This window comes from Haliaeetus albicilla, chromosome 17, assembly GCF_947461875.1.
Source record: "Haliaeetus albicilla chromosome 17, bHalAlb1.1, whole genome shotgun sequence".
Taxonomy (NCBI): Eukaryota; Metazoa; Chordata; class Aves; order Accipitriformes; family Accipitridae; genus Haliaeetus; species Haliaeetus albicilla.
In genome coordinates, this window is record NC_091499.1 from 16989200 (window position 1) to 17015173 (window position 25974).

At 40.3% G+C, this 25974-nt stretch overlaps 2 protein-coding genes across 4 annotated transcripts; one reads left to right on the forward strand and one right to left on the reverse strand.

The window, feature by feature from the left end:
* Positions 1-1880: 1880 nt before the first annotated feature.
* TSTD1 (thiosulfate sulfurtransferase like domain containing 1) lies at positions 1881-4482 on the forward strand. The gene is made up of 4 exons (XM_069804934.1): positions 1881-2010; positions 2186-2356; positions 2576-2735; positions 4057-4482. Exons 1-4 carry the CDS (start codon positions 1935-1937, stop codon positions 4118-4120), a joined length of 471 nt encoding a protein of 156 aa, XP_069661035.1. The 5' UTR covers positions 1881-1934; the 3' UTR covers positions 4121-4482.
* Positions 4483-7545: 3063 nt separating this feature from the next.
* On the reverse strand, positions 7546-25974 carry CCNC (cyclin C). 3 transcript variants are annotated; one of them, XM_069804931.1, is made up of 12 exons: positions 25820-25974; positions 24944-25050; positions 21128-21212; positions 20815-20884; positions 19253-19304; positions 16356-16411; positions 15025-15060; positions 13163-13254; positions 12362-12429; positions 12009-12088; positions 9977-10095; positions 7546-9313 (listed from the first exon to the last, which is right to left on the reverse strand). In XM_069804931.1, the coding sequence occupies exons 1-12, from the start codon at positions 25849-25851 to the stop codon at positions 9259-9261; spliced, it is 852 nt and encodes a 283-aa protein (XP_069661032.1). In that variant the 5' UTR covers positions 25852-25974; the 3' UTR covers positions 7546-9258. The 3 variants fall into 3 exon arrangements, with proteins under 3 accessions (XP_069661032.1, XP_069661033.1, XP_069661034.1); XM_069804932.1 differs by lacking the exons at positions 24944-25050; positions 25820-25974 and adding an exon at positions 24549-24909; XM_069804933.1 differs by lacking the exons at positions 21128-21212; positions 25820-25974.

Sequence of the window (25974 nt, forward strand, 5' to 3'; positions counted from 1 at the left end):
GCAGAGAGTGAGGGCAGCAGGCTTTATGCATAGGTTCCCATTGTGTTGGGGAAAATGGGATATAAATTAGAGTTGCATGTTAGGAGAACAGATTGGTCACAGAAATCAGCCAGGTCCCCAGCTTTCCTCCAAAAGCACTCAACAACGCAAAAGTAGAGCCAAAGGAAGCCAATGTTGAGATTGAATCATGCCTGGAGTTTGGTAATGAGAGAAAACGAAGTGTCAAGGGCAAAGAATAAACATGAAGAGCATCAGCAATCAGAGGCATGAAAGAAAGAGAAGAGAAAGCAGAGAGGGAAGGCCAAAAGTAAATAGTAAAACATGGTGAAGAATACTATGGGAAGGCTGAAGAGCTTGTGGGGAAAAAACCAAAAACAGTCAGAAAAAGAAGATGCAGTAACAAAAAAAATCAGACAGGCAGTAAGACTTGATGAAAGCCTAGGTCTGTGAACCATTTCTTCAATCAATGAAGGCTTCAGTCAGATGAGAAGATGAAGATAAAGAAAGTGCAAGGGTAAATGCAGCTGGGTAATTAGCTGGGAACTGATGCCACTGGGGATGAGTGTGGGAGGCTGTGCAGAAATGGAGAGAGAGTCCCAAGAGGCGAAATGAAGAAAGCTGCTGAGGAGGGGTTGAGTGGGTGCTGGATGACAGTGCCATGAAGGCGAGAGGAGAATTGAATGTGATGCTTGCCACCCTTTCACCAACTGGCAGAGTTTGCCTGTCTTGATCTCCTCTGACTTCAAACTCTTAAGTCTTTCACAAGATGGCTAGTGTATCATTCCTACTTCTGCAAGCAAGCTAGTGTGATCTCTCTTTGTGTGTATATATGTATGATTCAGTGTCAAAACCAAACATTTACTTATAAAAAGGCAACTTCATGTGAATATGCATTTCATACAACAAGTATCCTGACACTCCACATCGCATGCTTTATGGTCCTTGTAGTGATATATGCAATAAATGGAGAGTAACTGTGGTTGTTGTTTTACTACAGATAAAATATATAGTAAATTATACTTCAAAGGAGAATTTCTAGAAGTAGTGGATTCTACCCATACCTTGTTGAAAAGGAGAAACACATAAAACTTCAACTCATATATAGATATACTGCTTCAAAGAGACAATTTGCAAATGCCTGTCAAGGAGGCCATATGGAGAGGCTGGCAGAAGGGCAGCTAGTGAACCAGTTATATGTGCCAAGTTCAATTTGTCACACTTTACAGTACCGAGAAATATTTTGTTCTCATTTTGAAAAGGAAAACTCTCTTTAGTAAAGATTCAACAACATGCTCCTCAAAATGCGTCTTTTATGAAGAGAAAAGGTCCAGCACGCCTGCCTTTAAAGGCTGGAGCCGCCGGTACGTAATGTATCTACAAAGGTATGTAGTAAACGCGGAGTACCGATTTAAAACGCGTTGAACAGAGGGACCCTCATGTCTCCACTTAAAAGGTGTCTTGGCCATCAGTCCTTGGAGCTGGAAGACTGACAGCTTTCAAAACCAAAGCGTATCGAAACTAGGGATGCGGTGCGTTATTGCCCTTGGACCACAGCTGCTGTGGCTGTAAGGGGGCAGTGGCACGGGTGAAAGCGGCGCAGGCCAGTGCTAAAATCACCTTTTCTCCTCAGGCGTAACAGCGAGGGGATTTTCCGGAATTGCTTTGAGTGGATTTGGCAGCAAAATTCCTCATCCCTGCTCAGTCTCCCGGCCTTTGGCGCTTTAGATCTTCTCAACAGCTCGGCTCAGTTGTGGAGATTGCCCTGCCCAGGCAAAGGGGCGGTGGCTGGATGTACCGAAACCGAAGGCACCGGCTGCCTAACCCGGCTGTGGCGGCTGCCCCGCGGCCCCCGGGGAGAAGGCGGTGCCGCCCGGGGAGCCGTCTCCTCCCCCGCCGGCGCGGGGCGGGCGGCCGCCATCTTGGGAGGCGGGCCGATGGCGGTCGGGGTCTGGGGCTGGCGGCGGGCGCTGCGGGCGGCGAGCGGCGGCTGGTGGCGGGCGGCGGCGCCCGGTGAGGCGGGGGGCGGGGCGGCGGCCGGGCCTGTGGGAAGGCGGGCGGCGGGGTGAGGTTGGGCGGGGCGGGGGGCCGTGTGGGGAGCTTCAGCGTTATTAGGGGCGATGGCCTTCCCCGGGAGGCCGGGGCAGCGGGGTCTCCTCTGGGCTCACGGGCGGCACCTCTCCCTCAGGCCCCGGGCCGGCGGGTGCCGCCAGCCGCAGGCTCTGCGCCGGCGGGACGCCCAGCCTTTCCTACCAAGAGCTCAAAGACTTGAAGAAGACCAACATCCTCCACATAGACGTGCGGGAGAGGTGGGAGATCGACAGATTCGGAAAAATCCCAGCGTCCGTCAACATACCGCGTAAGTTATTGACACCGCGATGTGGGGACGTTGGGTGTTGCCCTTTGCTTGGTGGTCAAGTCTGTGGACAAGTGGCAGTGACTGAGCAAAGAGGGGCTGTGCTAGACAGCTGCTAGAATGTTGTGAGCTGAACTTTTCCTCCAGAGGCATTACAAGCCTGACAGTGTAAGCCTGTCTGGATGGAGAATAAACGAGACTTTTTTTTTCTGTATTTCCTAGTGGGTGAATTAGTGGAAGCTCTACAAATGGACCCAATGGAGTTCAAGGAGCAGTACAATCAAAAGATGCCATCCAAGTCGGACCCTGTGGTTTTCTCTTGTTTGGCAGGAACAAGAAGTAAACAAGCACTGAGTTTTGCCATGTCCTTGGGTTTCAGCAGGTAAGACTTGTGTGTGTAACGATGGGATTAATGCGGCCTACCCCCATGAAGCAGAACTCTGACTCAGCTTCTTGCGGGCAAGGGTAAAAATTTAAATGTGGAATATGAACAAAATGACTGGTATTTGAGTTAGACACCTCCTCTTGTCTCCACTGAACCTTGAAAGACACCCTTGAGTGCTCCAGAAAAGTGAGGTGTATCGCCCTGTGAAACAACCCCTCAGCAGCTCTGTGCGTGTGTCACAGGTGATGCAATCTGCTGCAAGACCGTGCTGCCACTGAAGGATCCTTCTGCCTCTTAAGGCTCCCTCACCAAGACATTGCTTCCTTATACAGCTTTATAAGCGCTAGTCCTGAGCCACAGGATGATTGGAAAGGTGGAGAACTGCTCACTTTGGTAGAAGTACAATCTTAAATTAGATTAAATAGTTTATGAAACCACGCCCTTTGTTAAATTGCAGTTCTACCTGTACAGTTCACTGTCGACAAAGTAGGCCTTCGCTTTCAGTAAAGCATTGGATCGTTTGCCAGGAGTAAAGCAGTGAAGGCAGTAGCTAAAAGGACAATGAGATTGATAAGTGAAAGCAAAAGCAGTGTTTGGTTGGCAGAATTGTTATACCCATGCCAGAAGGTGCCTTGCTGGCTTGAAGACTACAGATAGGATTTAAAAAATTGGTTGTTTGCTCATGTTTTCATGGAACTGCAATTCATGAACTGGAATATCCCTGCTAGTTCTAGTCAAAAGATGGAACGACGTTCTTGTTTTATAAATATATTGTTTTAGTAAGTGCAAAATATCCTCCGTTACCTGTTTTTCATGCTGCCTAATTGAAGGAGTCAATATTGTTTTGCATGGTGGGTTTTTGTTTTCCAGAGTTTAGCTTTGTAAAGGCTTATGTCAGATCTACAGAGCATGTAGGTTTGCAAGGAAGTAAAAGATCAGTGTGCTGCATTTCTTTGATGACATCTGAAGTATTAGACATAATAAATCTCTCGCCACAGTAAGTCTGTTCTCTCTTTTTAAAAAAAGAAGCGGCAAACTGTTTCATTGGTGCGGCTGCTACTACTTGCTTGGTATTTGCCCTCCAGCCTTGTATCATTTGGAAGGGTTGCACAACACACTGCATGGAAGCAGGCAGTATTGGTGTACAAGGAGTATCAATCTGGCTCATTGAAGCTAGGTACAAGTGTATTTGATTGCAGAGAATTTCTGTTATGCTTTTTTTCTCTGATTTTCTTTTGGTTTGGTTTTTTTTGCCATGCCCTCTTAGATACCTTTTTCAAGAGTCCTTCTTAACATAGTATCTTCTGCATATTTTCAGAGTTCAGCAATATGCTGGTGGCTTTGAGGATTGGGTAAAACATGAACCTCCAGAGAAAAAATGAAGATGACTACCCCAACCCTTGCCCCATCAAGGCTTCAGGATGGTTCGTAGGTTTTAGCATTAAAACTATGTGCACTCCACTTCCAGAATACAGCCCACTCCTGCTTTCTTGTGTAAATGAACATTCACCTTCAAATAGCCATGCATATCGGCTGCTTGGTTCAAATTACAGGTAAAGACTATGACATGAACTGAGGACATTAAATTTGTTCCATCTTTACTCTGGGCTATGTTTTTTGGTGAAATTATGTGAGGAGAACCTAAGTGCTTATTATGTTTACTAAGATTTTTGTATGATATAGTTTACGACTGTTTAAACTAATGATGATGATGGGACAAATAAAATTACCCTTTCCCAAATAATTGTGTTGGATAGTTTGTTTAGAATAGTTAAACTGCAGATATTGTAATGGAATTGGGGTAACTGCCCTAAGCACAGATTTATTATGCTTCATGCGTAGCTAGAGTTTTAAAATAGTTACTGTGTTATCAAAGAGTACAAGTAGAGTACAGATTTTTAGGTTTGTACTATGTGATTGTAAAGTCAAAACTTTACGGGTCAGAAAATACAAAAGGAAACTGACCTGATGCTAGAATACTTGCTGTTCAAAATACTGTGTGATTCCTTATTTTAAAAATATATCCATTTTTATATGCAGATCTGCTTCTGAGCACAAAATGCTATATAGCATTCAGTCAACAACTTCTGTTCCCTCAGCAGCTCAGTATCGAGTGAGAACTTGCCTATATTTGAAGTTACTGTTACAGAGATGTAATCATTTTAGGCTGGAAAATTTGAGGTGTCAAAGGAAGTTACTAAACACCCTTCCTTCTTTTATGTATGTTAATTTGTGTGTCTTAAACTTCAAAAAACAAACCAATCCATCCCATCCCCACCTATAAATTTGCATAGTCATAATTTTAAGGATTTTTTTGTTTTTTAATGCTGTTAGCAGTTCAGATGAACTAGCAAAGGTGAATTGCTTTGGCGTCTAGAAAATTCAAGTCGTAGCACAGAAGTTCAGGACTCTGCAGGATGTCTGGAAGAAGAAATTAAAACTTCTGGTTCTGCTCTAATGAGTATTGCAGGCAATGTGCACTTACCCTACAGCTCTTCCATTCTGACCGTCCAGTCTGCATGGTGAGAAGAGGACCTAAAAATATACTGTCTCAAGTTTAGAGAAAAGAAAAAGTCACTAGTCTTACTAGAACTTTATTTCTAGTAAGTCCCACAGTCTCTCTGCAGTCATTTGTTTCTAGAGGAGAACTCCTGCAGTTGGCACAGCCAGCTGTGTTAGCTGTGCTGCCCTCATGATGTATCTTACAGTGGTTTCCGTTCTCCTTGTCTTTGCTAATAATTAGAGACCCTGTAGTGTAGCTGTCATAATAGTAAGTAATGAGTGCATTTTTCTTAAAAGTATCATTGACTTTTTAGTGGTCTTAATGCTATACTTTATTTCCAATTCGTAAAAAAAAAAAAAAACGAAACAAGAACCAGAATTTAGACTAATTTCCAAAATACTGGTTTAGTTTAACAACTGATAGATTAATGGGAGTAAGATGAAATTAAAATGCCAGAATGATGATGGGTGCTACCTTGTTGTGGTCAATTACTCTGCAATTCTCACTATCTTACTCTTGAAAGGTGTTTTTCAGACTGGATCAGGAGGCGTAACAGATGCCAACAGTTTTGTTGGATTTAGCCAAATCCTATGATCTATTAATTTTGCCTGTTTAACATGACCTAGACAGTTTCACAGTGCTGTGGGCACATAGTCAAAGGGGTAACTGAAGCCCACTGTTGGTTGCGTTGTGCCAGGCCTCACCAGGACTAATGACGCCTTTTGATCTAGATCATTAAGGTCAGATTGTATAGAAAATTTGAGACACACTGAAAATATTTAGCTAAATGTGTTATTAATCATGCCTAGCTGTATTGACCAAGCCACCAAACTTCAGTATACAGATGAACAAAGCAAGGAGATCTAATCAACTAAACTTAGTCACAATTTAGTCATAAGTGGCAAATGCTTCCTTTTGTAGCTACATTAAAGTTTGTTGCAAACATCTAAAACTACATGGGTACAAACAATGAACAACAAACAGTTATATTGGGTCACACCAAGATCTGTCTAGCCCATTATGTTCTGTTTGGCAGCAACCAGTAATAAACATCTGAGGAAGAGCATAAAACAAGACAAGTATCTAGTGATACAGCCCCCAGATTATTATTATTATTATTCTCATTTACAACTTGGAGTGCTTTGATACTTCCTTCGGGCTTTGCATGTCCTGGTATATTTGGGTATTTGTAAATTTTCAACACAAACTCCCAGCAGTCACAGCAGGCTGTACTGGGTTTAACAATGCATTGTGAGAAGAGGTCTTTTCCTTTGTTGCTTCTCAACTTGCCATGTATTGTTTTCATCGGATGCTCCTGCTTCTTCTGTCAGAAGAGATGAACAGTTGTCACCTCATCAGTCTTCACACCACTCATGATTTTTCTAGACCTCTGCTGTCTTTTCTGAGCTGAAGAGTAGTGGATTTCTTTTTTTTTAATAGGAAAGCCACTGTATACCTCTTTTTTATTTTCATTAGTTTTTATTAGTCTTGGTAGGTCTAGTGTTTATTAGCCTTGCTAGTTTTTTGCAAGGTGTTTCTCAAACTATTTGTAGCTTGTCAAAGTTGATGATCCTTTCTGTGTCTTCCTCTGTATCTCCCTTATGTGGATATAACTTTTCAAATTATGCTTTTTGAGTTAAATAAGTTGTCTGATTCAGTTCAGTTTGCTTCCTTTTAGATTTTTCCTTAAGTCTTTTTGGCACAGATCACTAGTGTTTGCTTTGACACTCCACTGTCACCTGTAACCATATAATCTGTGAAGACTTTCAGCTACCTCTCTTTTAATGATACACCTCATTTTTATGCATTTCTCTCCTTTGAAATTAAGCACAGTAAAGGTGATTTTTTTTCTGTCTGGTTGGTAGCAAAGCTGTTGAATTCAGATTATGTTCTCTTTCCTGTTGTTCCAATTTACATCTTTCTTTTTATAACTGTCATCACTGAATCCAGTTCCTTTGACTGCACTTCACTGCCTTTCACTGTTTACACTGGAACCAGAGCTGGTAAAACTATCCTCACCTCCCCAGTAGAGAAATGACTTAAGATACTTCTATTTACCATCAAGAATTGCCTGATAGTTTAGCTCTGAGGTTTAGGTCACATAGGTAGTTTGGGTATGAAGTAAAGTCTGCCACGGCTCTTGAACAGCAAGACAACTTTTAATCACTCCAGCCAGAATTCTTCACTAATTGTGTGAAACCCCTAATTTCAAAACATTAGCTTTCTTAGCAGAGTATGTGGTATATGTAAGAAGACTGATGTTTACCTAAAGGACAGTTCCTGTTTAAGAACTCCACACAATGGTCAAGTTGCATTGATTTATTTCTACTCCCCAAGTCCACATTACAAATAGCACATTTTAGACTTCAAGAAACAAAGGCAAACAGCCAAATTCCACTTCATCAATCAAGTGTCTATAAAAAGTATGGATCAAATGGAAACAAAGTAGCAAAGACCAAAATGTATATATTTTCTATCTCACCAAAGTGGTTTGGGCTTGTTTACCTAATGTTTTACAAAAATAACCTGAACAGAAATAAATGCTAGTAGCCTAATGGGCTACATACAAACACGCTTCAGTTATATTTCACTGAATGATCAGCCAATTACAAAGACAGGTATTTGCAAAAAACAGGGGTTTTTTAAGGGGCCAGTTTTTTAAACCAAGACGCATCACAGAGCAAGGGTTTTCAAGAATTTCCCTCCAATATTTCAGACCAGGGAAATGTGTTGCTTCAGAAGAAAAAAAAAAAAAAAAAAAGGAGAACAATGTTACTGCACTTTATCATTCAATTTTTATACTTGGGCAAGTCAGCATTATCATTCAAAATGAAGTTGTACAGAACTTAATTAGAAACAAAGTTATCTAAAAATCAAGAAATTCGATTTAGGCCAATTCCTGACTTCAGTGGGATATCTGCCTGAGTAAGGAACACAGGATATGGCCTTCTGTTTGAAGGAATCTCATTTTCTCCAGCACATAGTTAACCAAGGAATCCCATTTCAGTTATTCTAAAGAGTTGCTCCTAACATCACAATTAAAATTAGCCAGTATGAAACTCACCAAAAGCTTGATCCTCTTAAATAAACTCTCTAATGAACCACACAAATTCACACCAACAGTGAAGGCAGACTAACAGTGTATATCTTTTGTACAAAAAAAAAATCCACCATAAAAAACAGCAATCATATCCAGATTTGTACTTGACTGTGAAATATTCCGATTGTACTATACAGTACATTTACTTGCAAAAAAAAATCATAGTATGTTGGGGTTTTTTAATTCCTAACACTTGAAACGTTTAAGAAAACTGCAGAATCACTATACATATTGCACTTCTCTGGTAAGCTGGGCTACTACACTTCGTGGCAAAAACATCCAAGTACATCTACTAAGTAAAACAGCATTTTTCTAATCCAAAAAAGGAACTGAATTTCTTTCCTGCAGCTTTCATTAAAACTGTAACAATATTATTTGCAGGCTCTTCTAGGTTTTGTTTCTGAAGGATTGCTGCATTACTTGTTACAGAATCCATATTTATTTTCAAAAAAATCAACAAAACTCAAGGTAATGAATAGATTTAACACACAGTGCGCTACCTTCCTTCAGTCACAAACAAAATGAAGACAACACAAGTCATTAATACAGTTACACTTAGGCTTCAGGTTACTGTCGCTTTAAAAATAGTTCACTTCAATGGCAAGTTACAATTTTCTCAAAGCAAACAAAACCAATAATGAACTATTTATTTTGAGTGGATAGTGTTAATCTTTCGCAGCTTGGTGTAACATTTGATTCCTTACATTGAAAAATCTTAGTACATTTGCTCCAGCGTCAGAGAAAATGATGCAGTTTTAGAGAAAAAGCTTTCAAAATGCTTGACACAAACAAGCTATTTATTCTTCAAGTTCTTTGTCAAAGATGTTACTAAAACCTTCTGTCCATTTCATGAACACAGGAAAGATCCCAGGATGTCTTGAGTCAAAGTGGTCCATAAACAAATTCTTTGGAATGTCTTAAGATTGGCTATAACTAGAGTTCTGGCTACCATTTGGACCCTGTTCTCCTTCACTGTTTGGAAGAAAAAAAACAAAACCACATGTCTTCAAAAAGAAGCATCATATTACATTTTTGTCTTTATTTATTTAAAAAAATACGGTATTCTGAAAGTAGTAGAAACCTTTTGAAGGACAATACTTCAACATATACACAACTAGGTTAAGATATTGTGCTAAATTTCATTAAAAATGCAAAGGTTAATCTCAGCATGCATAAATAACTTCAGTGTATTTATTTGAGTAATAATTTCAATATATACCCATGCAGCTGCCTGCTGTATCTACTTCTGAAGTCAACATTTCAAAGTTCACATTTCATAAGCACGTGCACAGGAATTTGCATGTGCAGATTCCCAACAGTGGTATTTAATCACAATAATTAAATACGACATCAAGCAGGCCCAGTTCTCATCAATCTGGCTCAACCACAGAGCCTCACACCATGGTTCCTTACATTTGCTAAGCTGTATTGATCACATTCTAATCACATTAACACTCTCCATAAAACAATAAATGTTCTGCTTCTTGCTAGCTCCTGAACAATCAGACTGGCTGTTTGTAACAGAAAAGTCTGCACTGTAAAAATATACGCTACACCTCAAATTAAACATTTACTCATTCTTAAGATAGCAGTCCAGTTTTTCCATGTGAAAGGTGTATTAAGGAAGTACAGTACCTGTTTGGAGGTGGTTTTGGTTTAGGCATTTTACTAAGAATAGTAGCCATCTCTTTCCTCTCATCAAAGTTCTTCCACTGCTCATACAGCTTCAGAATAACCCTGATTATTTCTAAAATCTGATTAGAAAGAAAAGAGATCCTAAGGTCAGACACAATAGTGATTTTATCTTTGTCATAGTCAGTTTAAGTGTGTAATTAATTAAACATGCCCCAAACTGAAATTAAGCAGCACAATTTTCATATTATAAACAGAGCTATCTCACATTTAATCTGGTCTGGCAATCAACCATTTCTATAATTAGTTTTTTGATTTAATTGTGAATGGAAGCCTGAACAGAATACTTTCCCTCCCATTCAACTGTATATACCACTTCTCCTCCCCTGCAAGCTAAATAGCTTTTTATTTATTTGCAACTACTGCCACAGTTTATAACTATGCTACTGGGAAAATACAGACACCTGGCAGCATGACTGCAGCTAGATGACCACAGATTACCAATACAGTAACCGATGATTATCAATGTTCATATACATCAGAGGCACAGTGTAGGAAAAAAAGCCCCAAACCACAAAACATTGGTCTGAATTCTTTCCTTCCAAGAAATAAAGAGCCAAGGAGTATCTAAATACTTATTATATTCTTCTTCTTATTATTCTTGCTATATTCTTATATACATATAATAAGAATTGTTGAACTTTCATATTCCACTTCTGGAAGCATAAGCATTCTCTATCAGTTTGGACATTTCCTATCTACTGCACCTCAACTACCTTAATTTCCTATTAAATTTCTAGTGCAATATTCTATATAAAAGGTGCATAATGTTTGGTTCATAATTTGTTTCATCATTCTCTAAATTAATAAAGTAGACTTCTTTATTCTTTTTAATACATGGACCTTGATTAAGTGCTAGAACAATATATATCCTTGAAAGAAAAGTCATAGTTAGCTAAGAGGTCCATGGTCTTAATGTAAAAAAAATCAAGCTTAGATTGTATCACTGGCATGAGAACCAAGACATGTAAACATTCAAACATGTTCAGTATCAAGCTTATGGTAACCTTATCTGTCAAATATAGGTTGGTTCTCCTCTGCTGCCAATTTATTATCACCCTGCTTTTACATGCATGACAGCACAATTCGGAAGGCTTTCGATGCAGCATAGCATCCACACCATGCTTAAATCTGAAGACAAATCCTGGAATACAAATACAATGCCAGGATAAAGGGCAATACTGAGGGCAGAGAGGGCAATGGTATGTCTCATCCATAATATGCTATTTAATTCCAGATGCTCATTTTCAAAAAAGATAGACTGAAAAATATGTGCAGAGTGAAACAGTGTGATAAGGAGTACGAGTACTAGTTTGGCTTGCTTGCTGGAGCTAAACAAAGGTTAAAGAAGTCAATCTAAAAAGGAACTAGTGAAGATGAAGCACGTTACTGGTATGAGAACAACTGCGTCTCAGAACCTGATAAATTTACGAAGGGGATCATTTGACACAGAATTTGCAACAGCAGGGAACTCAACTGAATGATCTTGGTATCCCCCTGTTTAACACTGACTGAAGTCATGGTCCTGGTCATCCTGAAAGTGCTAAGAATATTTTACACTCTGCTATATTACGTACACTTATAGAGAGAAAATGAGAACAGAAAATCACATGCACTAGAATAAAAGTCAAACTCATGATGGCAATCTTGAATGACAAAAAACACTGGGAATTCTTTTTCTGGCAAAAAATGCAAAGTATATTGGTTTTATGTATCCATCTGAAAAACAGCAACACCAGCAACACTTTGCTGGTTATGCAATGGTTCTGTCTTGACTTTCGGAGCAGTGTGATGACTGAATGACCTGACATTGTCTTCCTCCCTGAGAGATCTACCTAATTTCAACAGCACCTAATATATGATGACTGAATGAAGTTCAAATCAGTACTGCAGACATGTAAGATGGTAGTTTTATAGCCATGACTACCATTTCTGGTCAGTCCATAACAGGTGGCAGGAATTAAAAACAGAGTACCTTTTCCATATCAACAGATAGCTCAGCAAACCATTGCCTTGCATCCTTCTGCTGGACAACACAGGCCACATGTAGGCAAGCTGCAAAGATCAGGTGACATGTATATTGAACAAAGAGCCACTCTTGATACAGTTAGAAACATTCTATTTTTTATAAACACTATACAGGTCAACAGAAAAAAAACGGAATTAATTACCTGATTTTTCTCCAAGACTTTTTAAGTTGCAAAGCTACACTGTCAGTACTGTATGAAATGCAGACTGAAGCACCTTATTCTAAGGAATGCTTATTGATGGGACAGCACACAGAACACATCCATTTAAACAAGACGAGACATTACTTGTGTTACTTACCTAGAGCTATCATGAAAGGAGGGTACAGCAGACAAAGATCAGTTCTGTATGTGTCATTCACTATCCTCCTGTGCAAAAAAGAACTTGTAAGTATTGTCCTATTCACCTTTAGACTATAAGACTTCAAAAACTGCTGTCAGTTTATAAATATTTTGTCAGTTTCCCAGATGGTAGAAGCAGCGAGGCTGCAGGGCAAAACAGCGAGGGAAGAAATCTCGCCCCTTGTAAAAATCTCTTAAAGCCTTTCATTTTCTTTCTTGTAATCACTGCAGAAGTTTATTTGGAAACACTATTATAATACCATAAAAGTCCTTCTGCAGACGGTGTTGACGTATACCATAAAATATTTATCCCTGTTTCACAAATAAATAAGGGCAAGCATAAAAGTAGTATTTTTACTGCCTTTCTGTATTTGTGAAACAGTTCAAGAATAAGAGTTCTGCTAACACAGCTAAAAAACCCTACATACTGCTTCTACCTCCTACGACAAGATACAACAGAAAGCATAAGTTGGTAGAAAAAGATTACCTCTATTCATAGTCACCATTCAGTAGTGTAAAAAACTGGGCTATTAGAGCTAGTCTAAAAATAAAAATTAGACCACTGCAAAGTCAAATCATTACAGGGTTAAAGACAGAATAAGCTAAGTCAGGGACATGTACCTGCACAGGTTAACTAGGGCACCCTTTGTATTCAAATATGGCTAAGCCTGCTTTTGCTTAACCACCTTTGAAGCATAACTGTTAAACACTTGCTTTCTTGCTGAAAGGAGGCACTATTGTTACTCATTGTCTTCATTACCATGCAAGAGGTAGCAGCATGTCTTCTTGGCCCATATCTTGCACATATTGTAGCAAAGGTCTATAAGGATGATACACTATCAAACAGCAGTCCTAGGAAAAATGTCAACAGGATAGAAGTTAAATTACAATGCAGAATGTGTTGTCAGTTCACATTAAAAACATTTGGTTTACAAGTCAATTACTGATTTATTTTTTTTTACGTAGCATTCTGACACCTAACCCTGCTCTAATGAGGGCAGTGCTCTCTCTAGAATACCATTACATAGCATGGTTGCCAGTCTGTCAATGTCATTCCCCTAAGAGACACAGAAAGCCACATCTGCAGCACACTGAAACCTCATTTGCTTACAAACCCGTAATTCCCACTTGGAAATACAAACCACTGCCAGAAAACAGTCTGTCACTAAATACCATACATGGAAAGCATGCCAAAATAATTGACACTGGTCTGGAAAGAAAGAAAGAAAAGGAAAAAAATCCACTGCTTTCAAAACCCCTCTTTTCAGGCCCAGGTTGGTATAAGCAAGAAGGAATAACCCTCTCACTGAAAGCAGTCAACTGTATGGATACTATAGGGAAAAGCTCCATTAAGTTACATGTGCTGAACACTGAAATGAGACAGTTATTATACATACTATATATTGCATAGCATACTGGAAAAATAAGTCAATCCCTAAGATGTAACTTCTTGTAAATGCAGTTACTTATGATAAAACTACTGTATACAAAACTCAAGGGTTACTGCCATGTATAGCAGAGGTATCAAGGACTAAATATAAACAGGCTATCTAAAAAGGGGTTATAACAACTGTAGGCACGAACAAAAAACTTTGATCCGACCTCCTCTGTGTCCTGTTCCCAAAACATATTTTCTCGGTTGCTGCCTAACTCACTAGGCTCCTCCCTGGTTTCTCTCTCCTTTTCTCTGCACTTGAGCAGAACCACTCCAGTACAGCGGCCTTGGTGCCTAATCCATCCAAGTCCAACCAATATGCAGAAATTAGGCACCACTTTACCTAAGCCCCCTAAGAAGCCTGGGCTGCATCCTTTCAGTTGCCCTAGAAAACACAGCAATGGGATGGCAACCTTACAAAAAGCAGGTACAGACCCTTTCGTTGAAAGTGCCTGGAAGGAAATGTCACATTGTAGTTCTTTCATCCAACAGTTACAGCACCATCTCAGAAAACGCAAGGCCCTGAATTCAGTTTCTTCCTCATAGGATTCAAACCCATATCTCACTTCCTAGAAGATTACTCTAATTATCAGGTTATACACTAGCCTGAGTGGGATACTACCCACACCTTCTGCTGAAGCTGGAACACACATATATAGCTGCAGATTCTTCCAGGCAAGAAGAGGGCATAGAAAGAACACAACTCTTTATGCTCCTGACTGGCCATTCATCTGGGGAAATAAGGACACTGGCATCCTAGTCTCTGCATCAGGACTTATATACAGTTACCTTTCTATTAAAAACAAGCAGTTCTGGAAACAGAACTTATGCTTTACCCTTCCAACACCACTAACCAACTGCTCTAACCACTAGGATGCAAAGCCATACACACTCCTGCTGCCCTCACCGATCTCACAATCTGCCCTCTTTCTGTTGAAAAGTCCAGCTTCAACACAAGGAGGTGAGAATGCCCTCACTCAGCCTAGATGACAGCACAGTAATTACGGTATTCTGCTGAAAACATAAATGTTAGACCTGCATGGACATCATTCTAAAATTGGCGTGGGGAAAAAAAAAAAAAAAACAAGACAGCATAATGCATATTTCATAGCACAAAACTCAAAATATTCTTCATCAGTAAAAAGTAAACTGAGGCAACAGTAGTAAAAAAAAAAAAACAAACCTACCATTAATTCTAAGAGATAGAATTCACATTCTAGTATCTGCAAAGAAGTAAAATCACAGTTAAACAGCAGCATGTTTCAGACAGCAGAAAGAATTAACTGGCATCCAGTTTAAAATCATCACTGGAATTCTCAACACATTTCCAACAGTCCTAAACACATTTCACCTGAAACTACAAAACCAAACAAAAAAAAAAAATCAAACTAGTATTAGCCATTGCCTTACCACCATCAAAACTTAACTCCAGTCATAATAACAATGCATTTAAACATTTTGGATCAAGTTTACTATGAAAAGCTACTTCATTGACAGTACTTGTCTGATTTGTTTCAATACCTGGCAGCAGCAAATTGTTCCCAGTGTATAAACACTTAACAGCAATAGAGAAGTCCTTTTGTAGAATTAGAGCCTCTTCATCAGACCACTAACATGCCAAATGGCCTTTTAAAGTATTTTCAGATTTAATTTAATATGAATTATTCTGTTCAATTGTAGCAATTAAATCAGCTCTCATTTTCCATAGAGATAGTAACATATTAGTGATATCAAGCAAAAGATTGGACTGCTTTGGCTATAGGAAAGCAGTACTCCAAAATATGTTTCCATTTGCCTTTATCTGTAAAATAGCAGAGCACTTTTACTGCAAGGTCTTAGATATTTTATATTCTGATATATCACATGGCTTTCTAAATTGGGTGGAAAGCAAACCGACAAAAAAAAGTAACATTTCCCACAGTGGATCTAAAAATAATTAGATCTGTTTAACTTTCAAAATACCACAGCACAGGTCAAAACTGGTTTCAAGAAAAACTACAAAATTTCTCAGTATTGTGACTGAGGATGCCTTGAAAACTACTAGCAAATCTAAATTTTAAATAATAAATAAAAATTATTTTTCAAAAGCCATTACATTTTCCAGGCAAAAATAAAACCACTTTCTGTAAGCCAACTGCTCCTGTATGCAAGCTTGGAAACATCCCAGGTGCAAGGGCTATTTACCTTCCCTGGAGCAATGTATTTGTAAACAAGAACATTCAAAAAAAACCTAAATCTCTTTTATCATCATACTATATAAAAATACTATTTCAGTCACCGAGTCACATCACTTCTCTTTATAGCATTCCTGTCAACAATTTAAGGAAAGGAGGTTATGTAAGATTTATCACTTTTAAAAGTAACTTTCCCAATAATCTATCCAAAACTAATTATGAGCAACCCGACATATGAGTATGAAAATATTTCTTTCTTAGAATTTGAAAGACAGGATTTCCTGCTAACAATTATTTGTCTTTTAATTTATTTGATCAAGTCGTATTTCGAACAGCATACTTACATGGTTCATCCTATAAGGAAACTCCTTCGGAAAGGCATACGAAAACCTAGTTTTCACTACAGTAAAGAGAAATCGGTATGTTAAAAATTATGTAATTAATATTTTTACTTCTTTACCTTTCTATTAATTCATCTGTATATAGCCCTTCAAATCCATTTGGCAGCACAACTGCTTGCAGTACAAAACGTTTGTATTTGAAAGCGAAAAGTTAAGTTAGAAGATTTAAGATCCTGAAAGGGAAAGAGAAGTACGCTTGTAACCCAGATTTGCGCAGGTACTCAGCCAGACATTTGTCTGCTGCATTGGGCACTACTAAATCTTCTGCTTAACCACCAACTAGCTTATGGGCACCTAACTTTCCACAAGTTATCATTCACAGAGCGATCTACCTACTGATGTCACTCCAAATCTGGCGATCTTTTCAGGATCTCATTTCCAACACTAAATCCAGATGGAACTTCCACGTAGGATTTTTTACATAGGCTTGATCCTTCAACATAGAAGATTTTAAACCATGTAATGAAGTCTTAGAAAAGCAAGACTGAGGGCAGGGTGACTGAGCTCAACCAAGAGATCTTGTATGTCCATGAGGAAAAGATTTTGGATATGCAAAAACCAGGCTCAAATTCAAAGCAAGATGTCAATTCACCACACTGCAGATCAATGTCCTAGGCACTGGATTATCAGACATTTCAAGGGTGTTTCTCTCCTTGAGACAGACACCTAAGCATCCGCTTAGGCATATGATGTGATTCAAGACACTTGCCTCCACAAGAATGTTCAAATATATCCTCGGTTTTCTAGCTTATGATGATCCCTGATTTAGATACCTAATTATCCTCATGCATTTTACAAGGAGAACAGGTACAAACAGTGCACTGTTAAGAATTATAAGTTGAAAAACAGAGTGATCTCATACGAGAATGCTGCGCAAAATAAAAAAAAAACTTAAGTACACTTGAGGATGTGGATTTGAGATTTGTACAAGTGAAACACTTAAAATCTACATAAAGTCCCTGTCCTCCAAGGAAAACAGGTAACATTTAACATCCTGTAAGTAGACAACATTCCTTATATTGATGACAGACAGTATATTATGAATTGATACTACCTCCAGAAAAGCAGTATGCCATTCACTTTGATGAAAAGATAGTGTCAGTCCTCTGGACTACAGTCTTCAACATTTAGACCTATGGTGGACTTTGCTAGAAAATTTGCTGCAGGACAGTAAGACTAGGCTACTGGTTGGAAATTTTAATTATTTCAAGAAAGGTAAGAATGAATAAAACGGGTTTCTCAAGAAGCATGCAAACAGAATAGATACATAGTAAAAAAATAAACCACTTTGAGGGGGAAGATAGGGAAACAAAATATTTTTCCCACAAAGCAAACTGCAGACACAACCATATGGAGCTGCCCTTTTAGTAAGCTATGGAAACAGAGCGAAAAGCTTTTGAAGAGGTTGCCAGAAACTAATCTGAGATTATCTTCCTTACAAAGGAAACATGTGTTACTAACTTCATGTTTCTATCTAACTAAAAGCAAACAAACCTTTTCAACCAACCACTGTTAGGCTAGTCACCTTGTTAGCTTTCTTTTACTTGTCTTGCCTCAGCTTTTTTCATGTTTTGTATGAAGACCTAAAAAAAATTGCTGTGTGCTACCGAAGCAACTCTGATAAAGGAAGACCAGGTAGAATAAAAGACATAAACACTAGGAGAAAGCCTGTTGCTTTTTGTCCCCACTTCCATGAAATGCAGAGTACTTATCGGGGCAGGCAGGGCTTCTAGGTCTGAAGGAAGAACTGTGGGGCAAATCTTCTGCAGGATTCTGAGACCTGGGATTTTCAGAAACAGCACAGCTCAGGACTAGGAGTCCAAGTAAAACCAACTACTGCAGATTTACCAAAATCCATCTAACTTTCTCACTGACACACCAAAACTGCCACATAGATCTGTGCTTTGAGATGCTGCTGATGTAAAAATAGCAACTCTTATTGCTAAATCTAGTACTGGTCTTGGTCATGCTGGCACTGAAGATGCATTTCAGTTCCTGGTGGTGGAACTGTCATACAGCCAGCCCCATGGACTGATATACTTACTGCATGTGGAGGCTACAGATGCAGCCAGTCACCTGTCCCCTCAATGGCTAAGAGGGATTTTGAAAGCACTGACCTACATTTTGAAGAGCATAGCCAGGAATTGTCTAGTGAGAGCAGCTGGACCTTCTGGGTCAAATTACAGCATTCAGTTAAAGAAGCCATCACTTTAAGACCTTGATGGATGAGATGCAAGTTACAGGAATTGGGAAATAGAAGGCAAGTGGGAAAGAGAGAATGAAGTAACTACAGTGTGATTTTATTGCATTTATTTGTGAACAATATACACGTTATAAAATATATTTTTAGAAATAAATACCATGTGCAAAGACTAATTTTATTGGGGGGGTAAAAAAAATTAGAAAGTATACAGCCTACCAAAAATTCTGAAAATAGGTACTTCCATGGAGCCATACCTTTTATAAAACAGACAAGTAAAGCCCTAAACTTCCAATTCTATCTTTGAGTAGTTCAGAATTCAATTTCCTACTCAAGACTGTTTATAAACCTCAGCAGTTTAATTTTATTACTTTGGTTTTATTTATGCTTGGCATAAGTTCCAACCAGAATCAACCAAAACTAATACAGAAAGGACCCTTCTGTTTCTGTATTTAGAAACAGAAGTTGTTTATTCTAAATGGCTTTAAGTGGCTCCTAGCAGTCAACATGCAAGCCCCCCCCCGTGACTTGATAAAAAGCTACCTTTTAAAAACAAGCAAACAAAAAAACCACAAAGAAAATATCTGATCTCCCTATAGAGATACCTAACTACAGCATAATGAAAATCACCGATACTTACATACAGAAGTAGCAGCAGAAATCAACCTTGTATTTGAAACAACACCAAATTCCTGAAGAAAAAGAATGGTAAATGAAGTGAACCACCTGAAATACCATATACTCACACTGTTATCAAATTAAAATAACAGCTTCTTACTAAACTGGGCTTCTTTACGCAGTACTTCTTTTTTTCCCACCCACCCCTTTTTTCTTTTTTTTTTTCTTAAGGTGAACAGGGTAAACTCTTAGGTAAAGAGTTTTTTCATTGATTAGTTACTTTGTTGTTTGAGTTGCGAGGAATAGTAAACGTTTATGAAAGGTACTAAAGCCACAAAAGCTCGGTTGGCTAACACTCTACACATAAACTAGACAAGAGGGCTTCAAGAAGGTATGTTGTTTTTCCTTAACCCACTTGGAGAGAAAACTGCCTTTAGAAACTTGTCATTAACTACTTTTTTTTATTATGTTTCCACGAAGTCTTAGCTCCTCTGCTGAGACAGTCAGCAATCTGAAAATTTTCTGTATACAGTGTTCCTTCAGAGAAGTGCATAGCTGAATCATTACTGCTACAGCTGCCCTCTAAAGTTGCAGAAGCTTTAGTGTAAGGAAGGCCGCACAGACTTCTAGTATTTGTTCTAAAATATAAGGTACATCTGTACATATACACTCTATGTCTGTACTTTCTTAAAGGCTTAATTAACAGACTCATAAAAAAATACTCTCTCCAATACTCTGCCTCTTTCTCCTTTCCTTCATCTCTTCCAAACACTGAAAGGTATCACAGTACTTGTACAGACAACAGTATCACATGCAGACACTGGTTTAGTAGGACTGCTTCTACCATCCACTAGGCATTTGAACTCCTCCTGTAAAATTCATTAGCGCTGACATATCACAGACTGGCCAATTTGATTTTTTTTTTTTTTCCATTACGCAGACACTTCTCAAACAGCTGAAAAACGTCTTGCATTACAGAAGACTAAGAGCAGCGCCCAGCTGATGCTAACTCTTGGCCACATTCAAAGTGGACTTCTAATGGTGGAGGCATGGAGCCTTCTCACCACTATCCCTAATGGGTCAGTTCCTTATGATAATTTCTCAAAAGTCAGCATATGAGCTACAACATACTTTTAATTCAAGTAATGAAAGTGTGGTAAACTCTGAGGATCCCTCACTATACGAAAGGGAAAAGGATAATTAAGAAAAAAATTCAAATTATGTTTTAAAGTTTGAGTAAACATAAATAAGGAAAAACACACTAGAAAGGAGACACTGCACAATTTAAGATACAGTGCATGTAAATATGTAAACACTGTATCACAGTGAAACAGCCATTTTCCAATTTTCAGAGGCCCTTCAGGGTTAGTAATTCAGACAAAATTGTGAAAGATCAAATACTAAATAACATGTTTGAAGGCCTTCTCCGTCTCCTTTTCTTAAATGCTATAGAAATCTATACAAAAAAAGAGAAGGTTTCAACCCCCAAAGCATGAAGAATGACAAAAAATGTAAAAGTCCTAAACGTTTTCTCTCTCTCATACATCACATAATTTTACATTAAAAAATTGTAATACTTCATACCTCTACTTTGGATGCCAAAAACACACACGTAGGAGCCATTAATACTGGATCTATACTTTTTAGGGAATATCTGAAATGTTATAACAAAATTATAATATGTTGTTTCATACACGTAGAACGATTAATCTATTAAGAGCACCACACTTCCTTTTGAAAAAGCAAAGCTTAAGTTAACTTTATTAGCATAAAAGCTTTACACCATCCAGAAAACAAAAGTGGCACTGTTTTTAATACAGAACTGCATTTTAAAAGGGCTACCAAAATGTGCCTAGCAAATGTTTTATTCTTGTACCATCATAGTAAACAGTCCTACCTGGCATAGAATCTCTTGAAGTAGACTGTAGCAGTGGCAATAACTTGTTGTCTTAATTTAAGATGTTCACCTAAAGCCTGGATAACTTAAAAAAAAAAAATGAACAAAAGCTTGAGTTGAGTTTTTACAACAATTTGACACCAAATAGCAAAGGATCTCAAAACATGACTAGTGCTGGGGATTCTAAGGAGCAGCAGCACAGTCTTCTCCCTCAGTTCAGATACGTTGCTTTGGTGAGACATGTTGCTGTAAACCTACAGACCTGCAAGTAAAGAAGCAGCACTGCATCCTGAAGCTTGTGGACACCTTCAGAAAGGGAAAGGTAACTTGACTTCATTGCATACAAAGTGAGTAAGACCTTTAAGAAGATGACAACACAAATCTCAAATGGAATACCCAAGCTTTACCCTTCTTAGAGCAAAACCAAATTCACACACGTAAAATGTAAGTCTATGGCATTTCAGTGCCATGCAAAATGGATGGGTTTTTTTTTTCAAAAAACTAAAGCTGCCAAGACAAACAATTTGGCAGAGGCAGCAGGTGTTAAAAAAATGACATATTTAGTCTAGGGAGAGGGGGTGGGAGACCAGAGGATGCAGTCAGCTGCTCCATCACAGTGGTCCTCTGCCAGTTGGCCAAGAAACAACCCTGGTGTCATCTGTGCAGGTAGCTCTTGTTTGGCCTCCCAGGCAAAGGAAAGGTGCCAAGCAAATTAGATGCATCAAGCTGGGATTAAGAGCAGGGGTTGGATATAGAGAATGGCACAGTGAAACATAAGGTTGTTACTTGTTATTTTTCCCATACTTCTTCGCAGCCATTCTTCAGAGCAAGGCTTGGCTGTGTTAAGCCTCCCTCTTCCTTTTTTCCTCCCTCACCAGAAATGTCCAAAACAATAATTTAAAATATACTGAAGTATATATTTAAAATATGTACAGCAAGATCAAGACTGCAACCACTGATCGGAAAAGCAAACAATTCTGTTCTCAGTCATTGCTAAATTCTTAGTCTCTACCTAAGCACCCAAGTCCAGATTTTTTTCCCCATGCTCTTATCCTGTATCCATCAGGAATAGTCAGGGTATACCCTACTCTCGCTTTTAATGAGCATCACAGCATTTTAAAACACACAAATGTCAAGGACATTGCTGGCTAGAAAAGGGCTGAACGTAGGAGAAAAGGAAAAAACCACCCTGAACAGCACTGATGGTTGGCAACTTCCCCCCCCCACACACACACACAGGAAAAGGTAACAAATTTGTCACTATGATTACCCAAAGCAACATTAAGTCCCTGTCTGTGTCCTATTACTCTTTTCCTAAAGAGAAGAATGCCAAGTTGAGACTAACTTGCCAGTGACAGTAGGACAAGCAATACTGCCAGAAAGAAGGTTAAACCCGGTATGCCATGTCTGTACAAATATTAAAATATTTATCAGTGTATCTTGGGAGGCTTGAAAGGATTTCTCCCTATGATTTGACCATGGGGCTACAAAGCTGTCCTACTACTAGGGCATCAGAAAAATTCAAATATTAAGCTAAACAGAATTCTCCAAATATGTTTCTCACTCCCATGGGATTTTCAGGAACGGTTAGGCCATCTGCTGTCAGAGAAAAACCAAGTGTGGTTTAGGGAAAAAAATGGACATGAGCCTAGAGAGACTTAATGAAATGGAAGCTTGTATATGCCGGGAAAAAGTCCAACACTTGTAATTAATTTTTTTAATATTTTAAAAGAAACTATTGGATTATTTATTCCCCTATGTTTACAAAATAAGTGGTTTCAGTGGGGGTTTTTAAATAAAAATTGTTTTAAATCTGAATATCTTGAGTAGCCTGTAACACAAACATTACAGCTTCTGCCCTAGATCAGAGAAGGAAATCCATTAATGCGCTTTTCAACCAAAAACTCTATTAAGACTTGGTGATCCAAAGAGAGAAATCAACATCAATTTCCATTTTCAAAACTATTTTAGAAGATGATAGTTTTCCTTCTCTACAGTATTCACATTCTGAGTAGTTGTGCGTGGCCATAAAATCAGTTGGTGACCTACTGCACTTGTATTCCAATGAGGAGGCAGCAGGAAACTGCCTCTCTCCAGGCAATTTTTTCATGGCTTTAGGGAACAACCATCTCCTGGGCAGACACATGCTGAATATGATAAGGCGTGGCCGAGACTCAATCCCTACCCAAGTAATGCAGGAGGTGGGAGAGAAGAGGGGCAGGCTCTATAAACCCAAAGCAGGGTCCCCATTCAGAGGCAGGTGATGATACAACACACGTCAAGGGCTTGACACGGCAAGCTCTGCCTGAGCTCCCACCAGTACAGAGCAGCCCCTAACTGTCCTCCCCATGAAGGTGCCTCTCTTTGCTACAGAAGGGGTGAAAGCCCAGTACCGCTCTCTCCTCCAAGGTAGGTTGTGTTCGTACATGCACAAGGGAGATGCTGGCAGAGCTGTTCTCCAGCTGCCGCAGGTCACACACCGTACCTTCACAGGAGGCAAGGAGTGCCAAGGGAAAGGAGCCTGAGAACCACAAACTGAAACCAGCCTGTCTACTTTGCAAATCTTTGTTTGCTCAAGAAAAATACTGAAGTGAAACATTGAAAAAAAGCATATTTCATAATTCAAATTCATTCTAGTGAAAATTAGCATAGAAATACAGTTTTAGAAATATCAGTACTCAGTTTTCTCTTTTTGCACTATGAAGCTATGCCACTTTGTTTTAAGCTCAAGGAATTTCAGGAACTGATCAAATAGATGAAACATTGCTAGCTCGATTTCCTGGTGCCATCTAAGTGACAACACAGATGTATCCACAGTAATCAGATTCACAGCATACGCAATTATTATAAAAATAGCTAAGCTAAGAGAGAAGCTGGGATAAGTATCTTTCACAGACATCATTCCAGCACTGACATAAGATCTTCCAGTGGCCTTAGGAAAGTCACTTCACTTCTCTGTCTCAAGTCTGGCCAGATAGCTGAAAAAATAAGCATTTTGTACTTTAAGGGACTGCTGTGAAAAAATATTTAAAGAGCTGGCTGCAAACAAATTACTACTGAGCAATATCCTCTGCTTAGGGAGATTTTGTTTAAATGCTGAACAATTGCACAGAAAAGAGTTTAGGTGCCGGTGTAACCTGATATGCTCCAGTGCGGCCGTTCATACGGTTAAATACTTTGCAGGACCAAGTAACTCCTAGATAACTTCACAGACAAGCCCCAAACTCTTTGGGAGAACAGGCTGCCTGCCAACAGCTCTCAGAAACCCGTAGACAATTTGAGAGCCACCCAGTGCTGGGGCATCAGTCACAAGGCAAGACACAGGCTGTGGTGCAGGTTTCAGAAAACATAACTGAACACAAATAACACGTTTCCAAGCTTTGTTGTTTAATAGGACTGCACAGATCGGCTAAATACTTACCACAGCCTAAAAGCCCACCAAAAGCCCAGTTTGACTATTAATGCTTGACATTGAGCCTTTAATGTGCTAGCTCAGCAGTTTCTGCTTGCTTCTCCTCCTTTTACGTTTTTGGTAATGACCTCTTGAAAAAAAGAAAACGTGCTACATTTTTTCCCATCGCAGGTTAAAATGTTATATATCCAGCTAATTTGCCTGTAAGTTCTCCTAAAATTGTGTTAATATGACTAACAGATGACAATGTTATTGCGATTGCAGTTCTTTGTTAAAATAGGTCGTAGAAGTATATGCAGTATCGCCACGAAAACATTACGTTCTCGCAGCAATTCAAGCTCGCATTTAGACATGGCAGATACTGTGCAGCTTTCAGGGCAGAAATAAAAATAAAACACTTTTACCATTAGTAAAAAATATCTGTAGTTTCCAATATTCTTCTTCGGTCAGAAATTTCAAGTCTTTCTGGCGTTCCTTCAATAGATCTTGTTTATCCAAAATCCATTGTAAACTAAAGGAAGGGAAAATTACTTTCAGCAACTGCTTCTCAACGTCACCGCGAGCGACTCCTGCGCAGGCCACGGGCTGCAGGTCGGGGCCGGAGGGCTCGTGGCCTTTAACCACCACGGGCAGGCTTCCCCAGTGAGGGCTCGCTCGGGTCTTCCGAGTCCCTCGTCCGAAAAAACACGCCCTGGCAGGGACTAAGCCCGGCGTTCCCTACAGCAAGCTACCCGGGCCGCGCAGCTCCGAGGCACTGCCCGTCGCCAGCAGGGTTTACGTGCCCTCGGTAGGTCACAGGCACCCCCTGGAAACCCCCAGCCGCCCAGCACGGGGTGTCTCCGGGCAGCTCGGCCCCGGCTGCCCCACCGCTGGGGAGAAACCGACGGCGGCCCCGGCCCCGCAGCCGCCCGCGCTCCATCGCCGGAGGCCAAGCCCGGGCGGGCGGGGACGCGGCCCCCCTCTCTCCCGGGGAGCCCCAACCCTTCGAAGCTCACGGCGAAGCGAGGCCGGCCGGCCCGGCGGCGGCTCCGGCCGCTCTCGCACTCCAGCCCGGCTCCCGCCAGGGCTCCGCGGCGAGCAGGCCCCGCCGCCGCCGGGAGCCGCAGCCCCAGCGCCGCGGCGCTCCCCTCGGCCCCGCCGGGCCTCCCGACCGAGCCGCGCCCCCGCTCCCCCGGCCCCGGCCCCGCCGCCCCGGCCCGGCAATGAATGGACAAAGCGCGGCGGCCGCCCGCGGCCCCCTCGCCCCCCCCCCCCCCCCACCCCGCGGCCGCGGCACCCACTAGTGCGAGCTCTGCCAGAAGTTCCCGGCCATGGGGAGGAGAGGAGAGGAGAGGGGAGGAGGCGCCCGGGCCCGCGATGTCCCGGCCGCGCCGCGCCAGCGCCGCCGCCCCCGCGCCGGCAGCAGGAAGGAGGCGGCCGCCGCCGCCGCCCCGCG